General features: G+C 42.2%; 1 protein-coding gene across 2 annotated transcripts in view; it reads left to right on the forward strand.

Annotated features, from left to right (window-relative positions):
- Positions 1 to 19,341, forward strand: part of ARHGAP25 (Rho GTPase activating protein 25) — a 108,649-nt gene that overhangs the window by 48,902 nt on the left and 40,406 nt on the right. The window contains exons 2-4 of one of the 2 annotated variants that reach the window (XM_008051017.2): positions 4,595 to 4,794; positions 10,501 to 10,588; positions 16,716 to 16,832. In XM_008051017.2, the coding sequence (XP_008049208.1) occupies positions 4,595 to 4,794; positions 10,501 to 10,588; positions 16,716 to 16,832 (405 nt within the window). The remainder of the gene's footprint in view (positions 1 to 4,594; positions 4,795 to 10,500; positions 10,589 to 16,715; positions 16,833 to 19,341) is intronic. The other variant, XM_008051018.2, reaches the window with a different exon arrangement.

A 19,341-nucleotide genomic window follows, 5' to 3' on the forward strand; every position in this document is an offset into this window, starting at 1 on the left:
CAAATTCTACAACCTTTTCAAATCCATATAAACATGACTCCCAAGTGAATGCAAAACTCATATCAACATATTGAGAAAATATCTGAAATAGTTCCCCCAGCTTTGAAAGAAGTACTCACATCTCACTTGCACACATAGAGCCAGCAGTAAATAGATTCTAGACTGAGGTATTGTTGAGAGCAGATTATTTGGGGACTTAGGGGTCAGAAGATGGGAAGATGAAGAAAGGAAGTGATGATGTCTCTTCAACTGACTTCTCTGTTTATACTTCCTTCTTTAATTCTTTTCTTGCTCCAACTTGGGGTAAAAAGCTGCTAACTTCTGCAGAAACAACAACCCTGGGAACAGGGCACTCTTTCCATTTCTCTTATTTTCTTTCTGGTATCTTCTCTCATCTGCAGACTAAAATTCAGAATGAGCAGCCCACTAACACAACTCATCTACATTGTATCACGGTCCTCCCTTGCTTGGGAACATGAGATGGCTCCCTATTACCTCTCAGACCAAGATTGAACGCCTCCTCTGCCACCTAAAGCCTCTTCTTCTCTGGGTCCTGCAGCTTAATTTCTCTATTTGATGAGATGCTGTCCCACCTTCACGGCCCATTCCATCTCATACTTTGCAATGATAGCACTCAGATTCCAGAAATGCTGGCCAACAGAGCTTTCTATGATGCTGGAAATATTCTTTGACGGTGTTGTCCAAGACACAGTGAGGCTACTGAGCACTTGGAATGTAGCTGGTATTTTCCCTTAATTTAATTCCTTGAAGTGTATACAGAGGAACTAAATTTTGACTTAATTCGTTGAAGTGTACACAGCCACTCATGGCACTGTATCGAAGAGTGTAGTGCTAGGGGCCTGTTCTTTCTCTCCCTACTAGAGCAAAGATGTTGTGGGGGAGGGATTCTGACCTTATGGAGACTCTCATTTCCCACTTATTCCAGAATGTTCTATAAATACTGAATAACTGCCTTTTCTACCACCCCCTCCCCCTCACCACTGCAGTCTGCCTGCAGTCGTCTTTCCAGCCCACAGCCTGGTTCAGACCGCCTTTCCTAAAGGGCTGGGAACATGTGCTCAAGGTACAATGACTGGCTCATAAGCAAAGCTTATCATGGTTATTATTTTCATTATGAGAAACAGCTCCATTAATAGTAACAAATCTCTTTGTTTACTTTCTCCGGAACAGGTCACACCCACAAAGAAGAGAGACTGTTCAAAGAAACTAACAAAGAAAGTTAGTCAAAACCAAGTCAAATTCAAGGTCCCCCCAGACTTTCTTCTCTGATATTTGAATCATCTCATGATAGGCCTGGCTGGTGAGCAGCCCTGAGGGCTAAGGTGGGAGATTGCTCTGCATATGGGACAGAAAACCTAATCACTGTCTCATCTGAGACCCCAACTAGTGTTTGGGCATAATTCCAGCAGTGTGGAGGTTTGTACTGAGCTATCCACATCTCTAACTTATAGTGGATGGCTCAATGCCCATCGTCACACCAATTATGGTGGGACGATTGCAGGCACTAAAGAAACACTGGTTGGATGCACAGTGAGTGGCATCATTTATGGAATATAAAAATATGATCAGTAAGAGCCTTGACCATATGTAGGCAGACAAGGTGGTGCCTTCCTGCCACAAGGGCATTAAAACCTCTCTTGGCCAGGTCTGGGAACATAATATCCTCACACCCACTCCTGCCTTTGCCAGGCCATTCTGCAATGCACAGATACTTCTCAAGGGATGTTGTTGTTGTTGTTGTTGCTGTTGCCACCACAGAGCATAAAAAATTTCACAGAGCTCTGCACAAAATAATACCAGCAATTGATTTATTCTATGCTGAGCTATTTTTTCCTTCAATCTGCAGTGTCTTTTGGCTTCTGCTAGGCTCCATCCCACTCACTCAATGCTGTTTGAGACATTCCATTTCTCCTGTCCTCCACTGTGGTCCTAATAGTGTCTGTGGGCCTCAAGTGGTAACCCAAGAAGCCTGAGTCCTTACAGCAACCATACAGTACCTGCCTGATTTTCTCCTCTTCTAAGTTGGCTCCATTTGGTGGCATCACCCCAGAAGTCAAGTGAAAGTTTCTCATCACACCACTGCTCAAACAGGGCCCTCCCTCTCATGTCTGATGTGGCTTCAGTTAGATGGTCACAAAAGTCACACTGGGATGGTCTACACGGAGGCTACTGAGGTGGGAAAGAATACTCTTACATCATCCAGAGTGTCTCAGTCTTTCATTTTCTCCAAAAGTTTTGTATATAAACTACCTTTTCATTTCTACCTATTATCTGCCTTCTTTCTAGACCAGATAAGAGTCTTTGCAAGTACATCCTCTGACCTAGAGAGATACAGAGCTGTATGCAGTTCTTCAAATTCCCTCTTCCTCATTGTATTCTGCCAAAACCCTTCTGTGCTTTCTTTGTATCATTTACATAGCTTTAGAGCAAGTAATCAGCTGTTCTGTGAGTGACTGCAACTTTGAGTTACAGATGGTAGACCTTGGAGATAGTGGGTAACAGAGGAGCAAGCTCTGAATAAAGTTCTTCAGTGGGCTGCCAGGATACACTGATATAAAGCAAACCCTTTGTGAGCACGGTGCTAAATAGTTATCAAAATATCAAATTACTTCTCTCTCAGAGTATATCTCATAAGCACTCTTTTGACGATGTCCGTCCAATGAGTGGTTGAATCAAGTATGCCTTACAATCTGGTGCACAATGTAGTGTGGCTCTCCAGGTCCCTGATGGGAGGTAAGGAGCGACTGTAAGCTGGAGTCCAGGAACAGGGGTATACTGCAGGAACTCAGACGTTATGAGGGTGAAGGGAGCCCCGTCACTGCAGAGTCCTCTCCTTACAGTAATATAGGACTAAAGGGTGAAACATGTAAATAGGGTGATCACTCAGGATACAGTTAGAGTCAGTGGAAGAAAGACTCTGTAATGTCATTTAAGATTCTGTCATCTGAAAGAATGCCATGAATATAAATAAAGATTGAGAACCACAGGCCTGGAAGGAGATAGAAAGATAGGAATAAAAAGCAATGGGGAAAGTTGGCCATTAAATGCGTTAAAGATAGGAAAGAAGGAAGAGAGGAAGCTTGATGAGGGAATGACATTTTGAATTAAAGAGGGAAGTGGAAGAAACTCTCAAAGATGATCCCTATCCTTGTAATAGGAAGTAAGGTCATTTATTGATAAAAATAATGAGTAACATCTACTTACCTTTGACCAGGGCTTGTGCTGAGCAGTTTGTGTATGTTAGTTTGTTTAATCTCCAATTCCATACAGTGGGGACTATTATTATCCTAGTTTAACCAGCGAGGAAACTGAGGCTCAGAGAAGTTGCCTAATTTATCCATGGTACAAAAGCCAGGAAAGGAAGAGCTAGTCCCTAACAAGGTGAGATGATGAGGGGTGAGCGTCAAGTTGATGGCTTAGTTCAACGACGCTGTGAATGTTCTGGGGATGGACAACAGTTGAATAAAGGAATTGGAAGATGGAGATTTCCTCTAGCAGCACTTGACAGGAGAGGAATGCAGACACTGGGTCTTAGCAAGTAAGGAGGAAAACACAAGGTCAGGGAGACAAGGGCTCCAACGTGGTGTTAAGGTCATTGCTGAAGTGACTGGGAAAGAAGGAAGGTGAGGCTCAGATGAGTGTTGAATGAGGACCAGGGTGACTGATGGATTACCAGGGAGGTAAGTGGTCTTGGGTGGGAATTATCATGGAAACAAGATGAGCAGGCACAGGTCTGGACCTAATCCCATGACAGGCAGAAATCTTGCATGCAAACAAAAGCCAATTATAGTATGCAGGGGGTTGAGGACTTCAAATCCTGCTTCTGAGTTCTATTGGCGTGAAAAAGCTAGTTGAAAAGTTAACAGGAAGGCTGCTGCAGTGAGCCTAGCCCAGCATAAAGTACTGGAAATATTTTCAGTGGGTAGGAAACAGAATGGCGCTCAATGGCACTCAGCAGGAAAATTCAGGGATGCCAGCCCCCTGCAGGCTGGCAGCATGGATGGAGGTAGGCATATTAGTGGGGTCTGTTGGAGAAGGACTCCATTCTACAGTGAGGTCGCAACTCACACAGCTAGCTCCTCCTCAAACCGGCCGCTGTGGAAGAATGCCCAGGCGGCTTCCGGCGGCCTCTGCAGCTGCGTGGGACTCACCCTGAGCCCTCAGAGCAAAACATTATTTTCTCCTCTCTCTTGTCAGATGCTGACTCCCACGCAGGAAAAAGGAAGCACCTTTTGTCAGATGCTGCGGCCACTTCCTCTTCAGCAGGCTTCAGCCAACCTTTCGCTTTGCAGAATGAGGGGGCCGATGGCAGGGCCGGACGGCCTGTGTTCGGGGCCACTGGCTGTCGCCTGGCTTTTGGTCTTTGTCCGGCTGTGATCAGGAGCTGGCCCCTCGGCTGGCCTTCTGGTTCATGGGGGATTTTCCTTGATTCCTATCTGGACCCCTGAACTGGGCCTGGCGGTGGCCCCACCCACTTCTCAGCCCCCTCGGGGCTTCTTCTCTGGCCTGGCTGCCCGCTTTGCTGGCTGCTCCATGTCCCTCAGTCAGTCTGCCTCTCTGCTCCTCTCTGTAGCTCGCTCAAGGAGCGTGATGACCGGCGAGCAGATGGCGGCCTGTCACCCGTCGTCCACCCCCAACCCGCTGGAGAGGCCCATCAAGATGGGCTGGCTGAAGAAGCAGAGGTCCATCGTGAAGAACTGGCAGCAGAGGTACTTCGTGCTGCGGGCCCAGCAGCTCCACTACTACAAGGACGAAGAGGACACGAAGCCACAGGTACCAACCCGGCCATTTGTTCCTGCTCATGAGGCATGGAGGAGGCAGGCATGGAACCACTAGGATTGCACTTAAATTCTCAGGGGCCTTCTCAATGGGACTAGACACATGCATTGGAGAGGAAGTCACTTTTGCCTTTTCACCGTTGTCTAGATACATACACTGAGTTGAAAAGATAACAGAGTGGTTCTCCAGGAAGTCCCAGGATGAGCACCGAGGAGTTTCCTAAGTGCAGCTCTAAGGGAAGGTTCACAAAACTGAGGTGATGGTGGTAACACTCAGTCAAGGGTTCAGAGTGAATGAATTTGGGTTCAGAAAAATTGATTTGGGGGCTCATTGATTTATTCAATAAATATTCATTGAGCATTTATTATGTGCCAGACATTATTCTTGGTACTTGAAATAAATTAGTGAGTTTAAAAATCTCCACCATGTGGAGCTTAGAGTATGGGGGGAAAGACAGAAAATAAGCATAACGAATAAGGGAAGTATGCAGTCTGTTAGAAAAGGATTAGTTCTATGAAGAAAAAAATAGAATGAGTTTAGATGGATCAAGAGTTTGGGGGAAGTGTTGCAATTTTAAATAGAGTGGTCACAGTGACCTCATGAAGAGGCAACATTTGGGCCAAGACTAAGGAAGAGAGGGAATTAGGGAGGCAGTTCTCTGGGGAAAGAGTCTTTGAGGCAGAGGGAACAGGCAGAGCAAAGGCCCAAAAGGAAACGTGTCTGGCCTGGAAAGGGGGTAGCAAGGAGGTCAGTGTTGGGAGAGCAGAGTTAGGGAGTGGAAATCAGAGGGCACGAGGTCAGAGAAGTGAGGGCAGGGAGCAGACTGCCAAGGGCATTGTAGGCCACTGTAAGCCTAATGTAAAGACTTGAACATTTACACTGAGGACCACGGGGAGGCATTGCGGGGTTCTGAGCAGAGAGGTGGCATTCTTTGGCTTTTTAGATGGCTTTGGCTACTGTGCTCAAAAAGAGACTTGGGCAGAAAGAGGAAGAGTAACCTAGGTAAGAGATTATAGTGTTTAGAATCTCAATGGGACTTGTGGGCTGGTGGAAAGTGGTCAGCTTAGGGATATACTTTGAATGTAGAGCAAACAGAATTTCCCAGTGGAGTGGCTGAGGCTGTGAAAGTGAGTGGGCTTTGATCCTAAATCTTGGGCCCAGGTCTTTTCTCTCCACCTCATTGATTCTCCGTGGCCATTGTGATGTGTGAGTGAAAGAGGGCACTATGAATAATTATCCTGGGGCCTTAAGTGTAAACTGGATGTCTAGTACAGCTGGTCACCCACCTACTGCTCATGCCTGTGTAGATGACAGGGTGGGCTTGGCTAGAAGGAACTTATTAGGGAAGACAGACTCTGGAAACTTCTGGAGCCGGAATAAGAAGGGTGAGGATAAGAAATGTGTGGGTATCAGGAGCGGGTAGGCAGGTAAATGGTACCAAAATGAAATGGTCATTTTGGCAGAAGAAAGTTCTCTTTAAGAGCAGGCTTAAGGACCTGTTACATGTCAGCAGGAGTTGGTTAACCAGGTCCTCCACTTGAGGGCTCTGAGTGCTCTGAGAGTGTGTCAACTGCAGAGGCCAGGGAAGGACCACAGAGACACTCCCTACCAACACACAGACAGCCTAGGTTCTTTCCTAGTTTCCTATGCAGCAACCAGACTTCCTTCTCTTTATAAACCCGATCCTTATCCGAGTTGAGCAATTACAGGCTAAGATAGTGGGTGGGTGCATTAAGACAATACAGGTTCCCATATGCAGAGTAAGGGGAGATGGCAATAATGCTTTGGCCGTCCCAAATCCACAGAAAGGGCAGTTAGGTGGTGTTTGTTTCTATGCAGTATAGAGGGTGAGAGGTGTGTTCATAGGTTGTGTTCTTTTCCTGGCCCCGCCACTGTTTGACCATGTAAATATTTTTCTGGACCCTCTTTCTTCTTTTATAAAATAAGCTAATACTACCAGGCCTGCATTTGTCACAAGATCAAATTATATGAAGCATGTGTAAAAAACTATTTTGTAAAAACATAAATTAGTGCCAAAGGGTAAAATAAATATTTGGAGTTCCTTGCTTCTTCACCTTACTTCTGGAAGAAAGAAATTCAAGGTCTTTTTAGGATTAAATTAGCCTGAGACAAGTAGGTAAAGCTTCTTCTAGGACGAACAGGATAATTCAGTTTTTAGGAAATCTGTCAATATAGTACATCAGAAAAACAAGGAAGAAAAACACACAACCTCTCTACATATAGCTGAAAAAAGCATATGATAAAATTCAACACTCATTTCAGATCTAAAAAAAAAAAATGTTAGAAATAAAATGATAATTCCTTAGAATGAATAAGTATATTTTATTGCACTTTGATATGTACGTTTTGTTCACAAAAACTGTACATGGTAGGATTGTGTAAGATGCACAAAAGCACAAAATAGAAAATAAAAATTATTCACAATCCCGTCAGCAAGAAATACCTGCCTAAATCCTCACCTCTTTCACCCTTTTCTATCCATATACATTTGTGTGCATATATATCTTCTGTAAATGCAAAAGAAGTATAATTATATATTTGATGAAATAATTAGCAATATGTTACAAGTATTGCCCCTTAAGTCTGTGCTACAACAATGATTTCAGACAATCCTAGCATAATAGGGTAGACCCATTGTCCCATTGTCTAGTAGTTGTCTACAAGTGGTGTGCTGTTAGATGTTTAGCATACAGCTCTCTGGTGAGAGAGTTGATTTAGGTGCAGAATTTTCTAATTTCTGAGGTGTTAATACTCCCATCATGACTGATGCAAGCTGCCCATGTGATTTCACTGAACCCATCAGAATTGAGATGTGTACTAGCACAACATTATCAAAATTTCTACTACACAGATAGAATAGTTGTAAATAGCTACAACAGCAGAATAAAATAGTAAGATATAGTAAATAATTAAGAAGTTATATATATTTTGAGTATAATTATCTTTTTAATATAACATATTTTGTCATTAGTTTATAGAATTTAAATCTAAGTCTTGGCTGTGTTTTGCAACTGGCCTACAGATTTTCTGAAAATGTACCAGGTATTTCTTGTGAGCCAATATAAGTATTTTGAAAAATGATTTAGTTAGGAGTTGGGTTAAAATTCAGTTCTAGACAAACTTATAATTGAATTTAAAAGATATATCTATATAAATTCTAAAAATTCTAGATATTGTAGCATCCCACTGCTACTGCTGACTCCCCTGCTTGGTTGGGATAGGACTTGAGGCCTTCAGCAAAAACCTACTCCCCTCTTCCATCTTTACACAGAGTCCATCCTAGTCAACTTGGGAAGTAGGTGAAAGTGGTTCTGGACAACTTGGGATAATTCTTTCTTTCTGGGACAATTCTTCCTTCTTTATCATTGCTCCCACCTTCACCCCTGCTGACGTCTCTTCCTCTCGCCCACCTTCCTTTGTCCATTTATGAAGTTCAATGCTCTCATGGTCAGGGTGAGGAAAGGGACCTGCAATCTGTCATGTACATCATGGTGTGAATTATGTCTACCTCTGATTGTTACTTCCAGCAAGTGAAACTTGAAGGTAAAGACTTATTTGTAATCTGGAATCACACTACGTTTTGAATCATAACTTTCATGTTAACTAGCTTTGTGATCTTGTATCAACTGATTAACTTCTCTGAGCCTTATTTTCTCATCCCTCCAGTGGGGGAAAATAACAATGCTTCCCTCAGAGTTCATATGAGGCTTAGATGTACTGATGTATTCAGGACAATTATAGAGTCGGGTACCCAGCAACTGCTTGAGAAATGGCCCATATATATTTGTAGTATTTTATTTTTACTATTTTCTGATGAAATGATTTTGAGTGTCAAATGACAGTTTAGAGAAGTACTTTAGGGGAGGCAGGCACCTCTGAAATTGTATTTTCCTTCTCTTCCTACCAGACAGTACTCTTTCCTGTCTAAAAGTAACATGGCCTTTTATTCTGGTGCCGTGACTCATCCAAAGTAGCCCATCAGCATAATCTCAGGGTCATTTTTTCTGAAGGCATTGATGTGATTTATTAAAGGTGGTGAGGACCACAAGGATCATGTAGCAGAGGTTATCTTTAAAGTAGTAAAATTAAAGGAATGTAGAGGAATTACAGAATTCCATTTTATAGACAGGTTCTTTTTTCTTTTTCTTCTCCTTTTCTTTTTCTTCTCATTCTTTCTCCTCCTCCTTTTCTCCCTCCTCATCTTTCTTCTCATGTTTATTCTCCTCCTCCTCCTTTAATCCTTTCTCCTGCTCTTCCTTCTCTCTCTCTTCCTTCTCCCTCTTCTTCTTCTCCTTCTTTTCTCCCTCAGTCTTAGATATCTTCATTTCTAGATCCCCAAGAAACGGTCTCTCAGGGTCTTGAGGGATCTTACTTCTGAGATCTCTTTAAGACTCAGAAAGGTTGAATCTGAAGGTTCAATCCCCTTACAGTGCTCTCTGTTGCCAGTTCTCTTCATCCATAATTTGCTTTGGCATAAAAGCACACATGTTTACTCAACGCAGACTTATACCTTCAATTGTCAGTGCGATGTAAATCATGAATAACTGACTACAGCACAAATTAACTATGTCACTTTGTGTAGTCACTTAGACTTTTGAGGTGTCAGTGATAAATCTTGCCATGTTCTTGACATGGAGCTGTTGTAGGGCTCTATTGAGATACTGCCTGTAAGAGCACATTGTAAGTGGTAAAGCACTGTGCAGACACAAGTAGAAGTGGCTTGTTTTTCAACATATCTGTGTGTAAGAGGTCACATATACTACTGAATGCTTACTCCACTTCATGGATCCAGGATTAGGAGTGGAGTTAAGCTGTGTACTACCTCAAATGCGATGGTAAGGAACACCAGTTTTTTACTCACTTCTGAAATAAACTGCCATTCTGCCACTTACTAGATCTGGGACCTTCGGCAAACTACAGAGTTTTTGATCCCCAGTTTCCTCACTTATAAAATGTGCATAATGATACCTTGTTTGGAGAATTGTTGGAAGGATAGAATGAATAATACATTCATAATAATTGCAAAGACACACGTAGAAAGTGCAGCTTTAATAGTTCTTGAAGCTACTGAGTAATCCATCTCCCAAAATGGCTACCTGTGGTTCAGTCCTAACTGTACCCTTCTGGCAACCTGGTAGGTAGTCTGGCACCCCCAGTCTCAGCATTAACTCCACCCCTAATCAAGGTCTGGTTTGACCATGAAATTGGGTCCTTGGGGAAGTGGGAAGAGGCAAGTATTGGTGACAGCACACCCCCTGCTCATTCTCATGTCAGGACCTCGTCCTTCTCTCTCTGGGCAACTTGCTTGTTCCCAGAGAGCTGCCACTTAATTTTCTGGAGACCTGAGTAGCAGAAGTGCCTCATGAAAACTGAGAGGCTAGCTTCCCATGTACTTCTCCCCATCCCACTATTATCCTATTTGTTCTCCAACTTAATTTTAGTTCATAGGTGATTAAATTGCTGCTTTTTTCTTTTTAAAAAACGTTTAATTTTTTTATTTTAAAAATGTGGGGTACAATTCAGGGTTAGCTATACAAATGTTCATTATACAGGTGCCCTTGTTGATGAGTGAGAAAGCAGGATTTATTGAGAAGACAGAAAACTCCCACAATTGGAGGGAACCCTAGGGAGTTGCCCAAATTGCTGCTTTTCTTAAAGGCCTGACTTTTGATCTTTCAGGGATATATGTATCTACCAGGAAGTACAATCAAGGAGATTGCCACAAATCCAGAAGAACCTGGGAAGTTTGTCTTTGAAATCATTCCAGGTAAGCGAAAAGGTGGGACAGAGGTGTATTACACTTCAGTTTTACTTCTGGATCCTTGAAGTCAATTCAATGACTCCTACCACAACCAACTAACCAACAACCTAGTAAGAACATATAGTGATTCTGTATATAGTTAGTGAAGCCATCCCAGTTCATTAACTAGTGTCAAATGCTTGAATAATACTCATGAACTAAACATGCATGCATTCAGTTAAATTCTGTAAGCATTTCATGAGAGGGTGCTTGGAGCCCGGTACTACACTAGGCCATGGGTCACTGATGTGAAAAATGCACCCTTTTTACTCACTAGAACGTGCTCGCTCTAGAAGGTGAGTGGGACATTAAAATGATATTAATAGCCGGGCTCGGTGGCTCAGCCTGTAATCCCGCGCCTTTGGGAGGCTGAGGTGAGTGGATTGCCTGAACCCGTGGGTTCGAGACCTGCCTGGGCAGCGAGACCTCATCTCTACAATAAATCAAAAAATCAGCCGGTCGTGGTAGCGCATGCCTGTAATTCCGGCTACTCGGAAGGCTGAGGCGGAAGGATCGCTGGAGCCCAGCAGGCGAGGCTGCAGTGGCCGGGAGCGGCCACTGCACTCCAGTCTGGGCGACTGAGTGAGACTCCAACTCGAAAAAAAAAAAAGAAATTAACATATAAATTGAACCATGTGAAATTGTCATTTTGACAGGTCAAAAATGGTGAGAAGTCAGCAGTGTCATTAGGTTCAAAATGATCTAAGGAGAAACAGCTCTGACTTCCTGAGCACTTAGCATGTATCAGGTGCTTCAGATCACCTATTGCACATATGAGCAGTACACCAGAGGTGTCCCTTTCCAATCAAAAGTCACTTTCTTTCAAGTGCATTTGGAGCAAGAAGAGTTTGGTGCATGCTCCTGAATCTCCCACCCTGAGGTGCTTCTCCCTGTCTTCCTGTGTCTTGCTCTTAAAACAGCCCTGGCCCTGACAGGAACTCCAGGACTGTTAATCAGGCATACAGTTTCACTTCTGTTGCTTTCCTGGCCACAACAGGAAAGACACAAGTCCCCTGAGCACCCCTTCTGTTAATTCCCTCCTTCTTCCTCACAAGTTGGCTGTGTGCATACGAAAGTTGATGGAGAAGGCATTGTAGCAAAGAAATTAGAATTGCCCAGTAGAGCCAGCTTACCCTGACCCTGCCACTTACCTTTTGTGTAACAGGTTACTTAATTTCTCCCTGCCTCTATTTTTTATCTGTAAAATGAGGACAATGATGATGATAATGTGGATTAAGTAGTGACATTGACATGAAATAATTGGTACAGTGCCTGATACATATGATATTTTGGGGATAACTAGACAGAATTATAATACAGAAAGAGACCCTAATAGCTACGACTATTTATAGAAAAGAAAAAAATTTTAACGTTCCTATGTGATCCCCTCACAGACACTCCCGTGTTTTTTAATCTGAAGGTCCATCCTCCTCTCTCCCTCCTAAGAGAAAAGCCTACTTTTTCAGTTTATCCTCTCCAGGAAAATCTGGATTTCTTTTGACTAATCTATTCTGAGGATTCCTCTCTTAGTGCAATTCATGGGACACAACCATCCATGGTAACATGTATCCCAAAGCCTGTGCTTTCCATCTAAGATAATCTACTTAAGAGTTCCAGTCGAAAATCCACTGGACTTTGCACCAAAAATACCTACTCTTGAACATTGAACATTGCTGTACCAGGGTAGGAGGAAGATTTTTCACCTATTTTCACTCACACTCTCAGCAGTCTCCTAGGCTACTGAGGGAATTATTTAACAATCTCTCTCTCTCTCTCTCTCTCTCTCTCTCTCTCTCTCTCTCCCCCTGTTCCTCTCCCACCCACTCCCTTTCCTTCTCCCTCTCCTTCTTCCCTTCTGCTTGCCTCTTCCTCCCTTCCTCTCTCCATCCCTATGCCCTTCTGCCTCCCTCTCTTCCACTCCCTCTCTCTGTCTCTTTCCCTCTGTCTCTCCTTCCCTCTCTGTGTCTCTCTACTTTTCTCTCTCTTCCTCCCTTTCTGTCACCACCCCCTCCCATCCCATAGGGACAAATAATTCTAAAGCCAAAGGGAGGGAACAATTTTTTCTAAAGCAACACTATCTTCCAAGGCTCCACACAACCTAAAGTGAGACACCTTCATTTTTTAAAAAAATTATTCTATTTTATTTTATTTTAAAGATGTGGAGTACAATTCAGGATTAGGCTAAAAGTGAGATGCTTTTAATATTATACCATAGAGAATTTAAAGTTCCCCTCTTTGTCATTTTCTTGTGCAAGATGATTCTTAGGGGCCAATGCTGAGGAAGAAATGGATTTCCTAGATAGCATCCTCTCTCTGTGATCATCAGGTTTAGTTGCACAAAGCCCACATAGGAACCTTTAATTGTAGCTACTCTAGGCTTTTTTAAAAATTTGGGTTTGACAACAATTAAGGGTAAGCTTCCTTCTCTCTCCAGACCACTAGTAGAACAACTCTCTGTTTTCCTCCTACTCCAGGGAGTCACAGGGGTTGGTAAGTTGTTCCTTCTGTTGTATGTTGTTTCATTTAATGCTCACATCACTTTATGAGATATTGCCAATCATTTAAACAAAAAATTTATTGAGCACCTGCTATGAGCCAGGTACTGTTGTGGAACTGGGGATCTAGCAAAGAACAAAACAGCCTACACGCACCTTATACTCTAGTGGGAACGAGGCTAGCGACCAACCAAATAAATAACTTGTGTAGTTTTTTTGATGGGATAAGTGATATGGAAATAATTAAAGCAAAGGCAGAGAAAGTGCTGGCTGAGGTGGTCAATCTGTCATTTTAAACAAAGCTGGTAGAATATGAGTCATTGAGAAGGTGACCTTGGAGCACAGATCTGAAAGCACTGAAGGAGTAAGCAAAAAGTGAGCCAAGGGCACATCTGTAGGAAGAACATTTTAGTAAGGGTGAACAGCCAGGGCAAAGCTTCTGAGCCTATTTCACATGCTTGAGGAACATCAAGGAAGCCAGTGTAGTTAGAGAGGAGTGATCGTTTAGGACAAAGTAGGGCATTTTGGTCAGAGGCAGATACTGATTTCATAGACTCTTGTAGGCAATTGAGCACTTTAGTTTTTATGCTAGGAGAATGGGAAACCATTGTGAGGTATTCAGCAGAGGTGTCACATGATATGACTCATGTTTTAAAACTCTTTTGAGTTGAGAATAAAAACCAAGTAATGGTGGAAGGACAGAGCGGGGAGACCAGTGAGGAAGCTCTTGCAAGAATCCAAGTCAGAGATGACAACCACGGAGGAGCTGAGAAATAAGCAATTTGGGAATACCTTTTGAAGGTATAGAGGACTTCATTTGCTGATGGATTGCATGCAGGAAAGAGAAATCTAGGTTGACTCCAAGGTTTTGGCTTAAATAATGGAAAATATGGATTTGCTGATATTTGTGTATGTAGCAAGTTTTTTGGGTGGAGGGGTTAGGGCTTCAGCTTTGGACACAATAAATAATTATTTCAATTGTATTGATAAGAACACTAATATTTAAGATACTTTACTTCTGTGATAGAGATAAGGACAGGATATTAAGGCAATATAGAATAGGGACTCCCCACTCAATTTGGTGTAGAGGGAAGAGATGTCAAGAAATAGACCCTAGCCGGGCTCGGTGGCTCAGCCTGTGATCCTGCATTTTGGGTGGCTGAGTGAGTGGATTGCCTGAGCCCGCGGGTTCGAGACCTGCCTGGGCAGTGAGACTTCATCTCTACCATAAATCAAAAAATCAGCCGGGCGTGGTAGCGCACGCCTGTAATTCTGGCTACTCGGAAGGCTGAGGCGGAAGGATCACCGGAGCCCAGCAGGTCGAGGCTGTGGTGGCCGGGAGCAGCCACTGCACTCCAATCTGGGGGACAGAGTGAGACTCCAACTCAAAAAAAAAAAATAAAGAAATGGACCCTTATGTCTGAACGAAACGTATTTGTATACCTAACCCTTAACTGTACCCCACAATATCATAATAAAAAATATTGATAAATAAAAAAAAGAAATGGACCTTTGGGTAGACAATATTTAAGCTATGTCTTAAAGAATGGATAGGAGCTCCTTAGAAAGATGAAGAAAAGAAAGGTGGCCCACTTTCAACTAGGGAAACAGCCCAATGGATGACACATGAACAGACTGTGTTTATGTCAGAAAAAATATATGCCGAAGGGCAGAGTTGTTGTTCATGGGTTTTGTATTAACATCAGATAATTTCCCTTGGAGAAAGCCTGTCCCAGCACCATAATTATGCCCAAACATTTTTTGCAGGGGAACAAAAGACTTTCAAATTTCTTTCGGTTCAATTCTCTCAGACCTATCGTAACATCACCAAGCCTCACCTTCATTCCCCCTTTGGGACAACTTGATTCTGAATCACCCTGCCAACAGGTCATCAGCTGTCTTAACAAGAAGGGTCAGTGCTTGGAAGTCTTGATGGTTCAGGGATGTCCTGAGAGCTGAGTGTTTCCCAGTGGGGTTGGTTGCTCATGACAGAACAAAAGACCCTCCCAGAAATCACAGTAAACAGAAAAGGCGTGTCTTGAAAACACAGTAGACTAGAATGTAGGCCTGGATGGGGAAAGGATGCCACATAAATGTTGTTAAAGTTCAAATTTGGAAGCAATATGTGCTAGGGGAACCTCTCTTGGGAGTGAGGAGACAGGTGGTCTTGCCTTGCGTCTGACAGTAGCTCGATGGATACCAGTGGGCAGGTAACTTGCCGTCTCTGGGTTTGTTTTATTATTTATAAAATGGAAATAGGACTAACTCCCCATCCTATTTCAAAGGGACATTGTAATTCATAGGGGATCTTTTAATTCTGTCTTGAGCACCTTTTGCTTCCCATTTTACTTCTGGAAACACTCAGTTCTCAAGATATTCCTAATGACCAGCGTTTCCATACACTGACACCTCTGGTCAGAAAAGTTGATGACCTAATGAGAAGATGGATTCAGAATCAGGCTGTTCCAAAGGGTGAAAGAAGGTGAGGCTCAGTGATATTAAGATAGGTTCGAGAGACCAGAAACAAAGGGCATTTGAAAGTCTTTTGCTGCCCTGCTGGAGTTTACAGGTATGAGCACAACCAGTGGGAGATGACCTGCCATTGTGAGAAGAATGGGTTGATGTTTACAAAGGCTTTTTTGAAATTTATTAATATGCTATAATTGAAAGGGACTACTATTATTTTCTTGTCTGTCCTAAGACTTTTTTTTTAACCAACTAAAGAAAATCCCAACTTTGCAGATTTCCACTTGCAAGGAGGCCAATGGAAGATGTTAAAGTTCTAGTCTCAGATCTGCTACTAACTACATGGTTTAAGACCTGTATTTAATACTCTCCTCTCTCTTGATTCTCTCCCTCTGTGATTCTCTTTTTATCACCTTCCCCATTCCCTCATTGTTCTTTCCTATCCTTCACTTTTCTTCCACCTTCTTGTCTATTTGAGGTTCCCAACTCAGGAAATACTATATCTCTCTATAATCCTAGGTTAGAAGCAAGAATGGTAAAGAAAGTCCTAACAAATTTCACACATCCATTAGCTGAGTATCGAGAACCTACCATTTGCAAGGTCTTGTGCAGTCAGGGGAGTGGTACTCTGAAAAGGAAATAGCATTTTTTGGAGGAAAAGGCACATAAGTACTCATTGTCCCTCCCATCTAAGGTTGCCATTACCTTTCCTTCACCCATGACAGAGCTCAGAGCTAGCGTAGGAAAATATCCATGATTGGCATGATGATTTGGTCTTCAGACTTGTATGGGCTGATTCTGTCTCCTCTACTGCTGAAATTGCACCATGAACTTCCTCTTCCTTTTGGTGAGAAATGACTTCTGTCCTCTTAATAAAAGTAACTCCCAGCCTAAGCCATCCCAATTGCAAATCATTGTGTTCAACAATTTGACTATAGAATTAGAGCTTCAGCAAAAGCAATAAGAGTACATGGGTATCCAGTTTCACTGTGGGTAATTAGATAATGTTTTTGCATTGTTTGACTGGTAGCACTTTATTGAACCAAGGAATCAGCTCAGCTTTGTCTTCTCTTCCCCCTGCTTTGGTCCCTTTACCACTCTAACATCTTCATAAGTGCCACTTCTTTCTTCAGCCTCATGGGACCAGACTCGCATGGGACAGGACTCCTATGTCCTCATGGCCAGCTCCCAGGCGGAGATGGAGGAGTGGGTTAAATTCCTCAGAAGAGTTGCTGGCACACCCTCTGGAGGTAAGAATCCCTGTGAGTTGTCTTGGGCGGCTGTTTGGAACATCTCAGGGAGGAGAAAGAAGTAGCTCCAGATGTGATACCTTCTTGGGTGGTGTTTAAGGGTAACAACCAAAAACAACTCTGCACGTTCACTGCCAAGTCCTCTGTCAAATGTGGAGAAGTGGGCTCAGAGCTTCTATCTTGCCCCTCCCCTGGGTCATCTCAGAAAGCCTACTCCATATAAGTTGGAGGTAAGGTAAGTCTTTGGACTAATCAGTAAATGTGTGTGATGCTTGGAAGCAGTCCTTTCTTCTTTCTGGGCCAAAATACTCTCATCTGTAAAACAAATGACTTGGACCAACTGACCCTGGGTCCCTGGCAGCACTAACTCACACAGCATCATGAGTCTTCCAGTTAGGGGACTTGTGGGACCTGAGAGGGCTGGTAATAAGAGCTATGCTGAAAGCGTGTTAGGCTGATCAGCACAGGAAAATAAAGCTGCCTTCCAGAAGAGGGGCGGTGAGACTGGGGAAAGGTTCAGGATTTGTGTCCAGGGTCTTGCTGATATGCAGTGAGTTCGGCAGTGAACACTTTTTTGGGTTACATGATGCAAGTGTTTAAGTTTCTGGGAATCCTGGTGATGTTTCCACACTTGAAGAGGGTGCTCAATGCAGAAAACAGATGCAGAAAAAACCCTCTGAAATTAACAAATATGGGAATCTAGTATATTTCCCTCCTCTTATAAAATAGGAAAGAACTGACATGTGTCAGTTCTGAAATTAACACTTCCCTTCAACACATCTGCTTATGTCAACTCTAGAAAAACTGTATACATGTATAATTATGTATCGACAGTACAGCCTGCTAGTATGGAAATAATTTATAGCTACTTTCATAGTTCAAATAGTAAATATGTATTTGATTGTCCAATAGCCTCTCCAAAATAATTATAAGAATAATTTTGTAGAAATTTCAAAAATATCCCTTAAACCACCAGAGGCATTTTAATGTATTTATTTTAGACAGTATTCACATTTACATACTTTCTCCAGAATAACAAACATGGAACATATATACATTTTAATACTTTTTATTTTATAGCTTAAACATTTCCCCCCACGTTGTTTTAGAATCTTTTTTTTTTTTTTTTGGAGAAAACTACAAAATATTTATTTTAGTTATTAATGTTTAAAGTAATATTATTTTAATTGACAAATTATAATCATATGCATTGATGAGGTACAACATGCTGGGAAAGGGTCAGATTTTTTTCTATTTTTATAATAATAAGTTTAAGAATTTCATCAAAATATTTCCATGTGGGTTTCTTTTTCACTTATTCAGTGTTCTCTGTGAGTCCTTTTAATTTGCACCCTCAATATTTTCTTCATTTAGTTGGATTTTAATCTATTATTTTCATGACTATTTCTTCTCTTTTGTAGGTTGAATTCCATATGATATTTTGCTCTGTACAATTTTATGTGTGTCTACTGAAATTTATAATTTGATAGCCTTGTTTTCTACTCTTGCATGCATATTGATAATCCTTTTTTTTTCATTAATCAGCATTTTTTATTATGGTTTTGTGGGGTACAGTTAAGGGTTAAGTGTACAATGACGTTTCATTCAGGCACCCTGTAGATAAGAAGTGTTTTCCCATCCCCCGACAGATATTTGCTACTGTTAATCCCATCCCCCCCCATAGTTTCCCAGTACCATCAGTCATTTTCTTATAGTATTGCATTGGATGTTCAAGGTCCATTATATGAGTGAGAACATGTGATATTCGGATCTTTGTTTTCGTGAGAGGTCACTCAGTATTATAGACTCTAGTTCCTTCCAGGTTGCAGCGAAATTCATGATTTTGTTCTTTTTTATGGCTGCGTAGTATTCCATCGTGTATATGTACCACATTTTTTAAATCCAGTCCTCTTTCAATGGGCAGCATGGTTGTTTCCAGGTTCTTGCTATTGTGAACAACGCTGCGATAAACATACGTGTGCAGGTATCTTTTTTACAGAGTGATTTGTGTTCTTCAGGGTATATTCCCAGTAGGGGGATTGCAGGGTCATATGGAAGGTCAATTTTTAGAGCGTTTAGGAATTGCCACACTGCTTTCCACAGAGGTTGCACTAGTTTACACTCCCACCAACAGTGTAGCAGTGTCCCCTTTTCACCACACCCTCTCCAGCAGCTGTTATTTTTTGAGTTGTTGATAATTGCCATTCTGACTGGAGTTAGGTGGTATCTCAGTGTGGTTTTGATTTGCATCTCCCTGATGATTAGTGAGGTTGAGCATTTCTTCATGTGTTTGTTGGCTACTCAAATGTCTTCTTTTGTGAAGTGTCTGTTCATGTCTTTTGCCCATTTTATAATGGGGTTGTTTGTTTTCTTCTTTTCAGTACGTTTCAGTTCCTTGTAGATCCAGGATGTTAAGCCTTTGTCAGACCTAGAGTTGGCAAAGACTTTTTCCCAGTCTGTAGGCTGTCTCCCTGCTCTCTTGATGGTTTCTTTGGCTTTGCAGAAGCTT

Source organism: Carlito syrichta, unplaced genomic scaffold (genome assembly GCF_000164805.1).
Source record: "Carlito syrichta isolate Samal-C Ts95f unplaced genomic scaffold, Tarsius_syrichta-2.0.1 Scaffold156281, whole genome shotgun sequence".
In the NCBI taxonomy this organism is placed as follows: domain Eukaryota; kingdom Metazoa; phylum Chordata; class Mammalia; order Primates; family Tarsiidae; genus Carlito; species Carlito syrichta.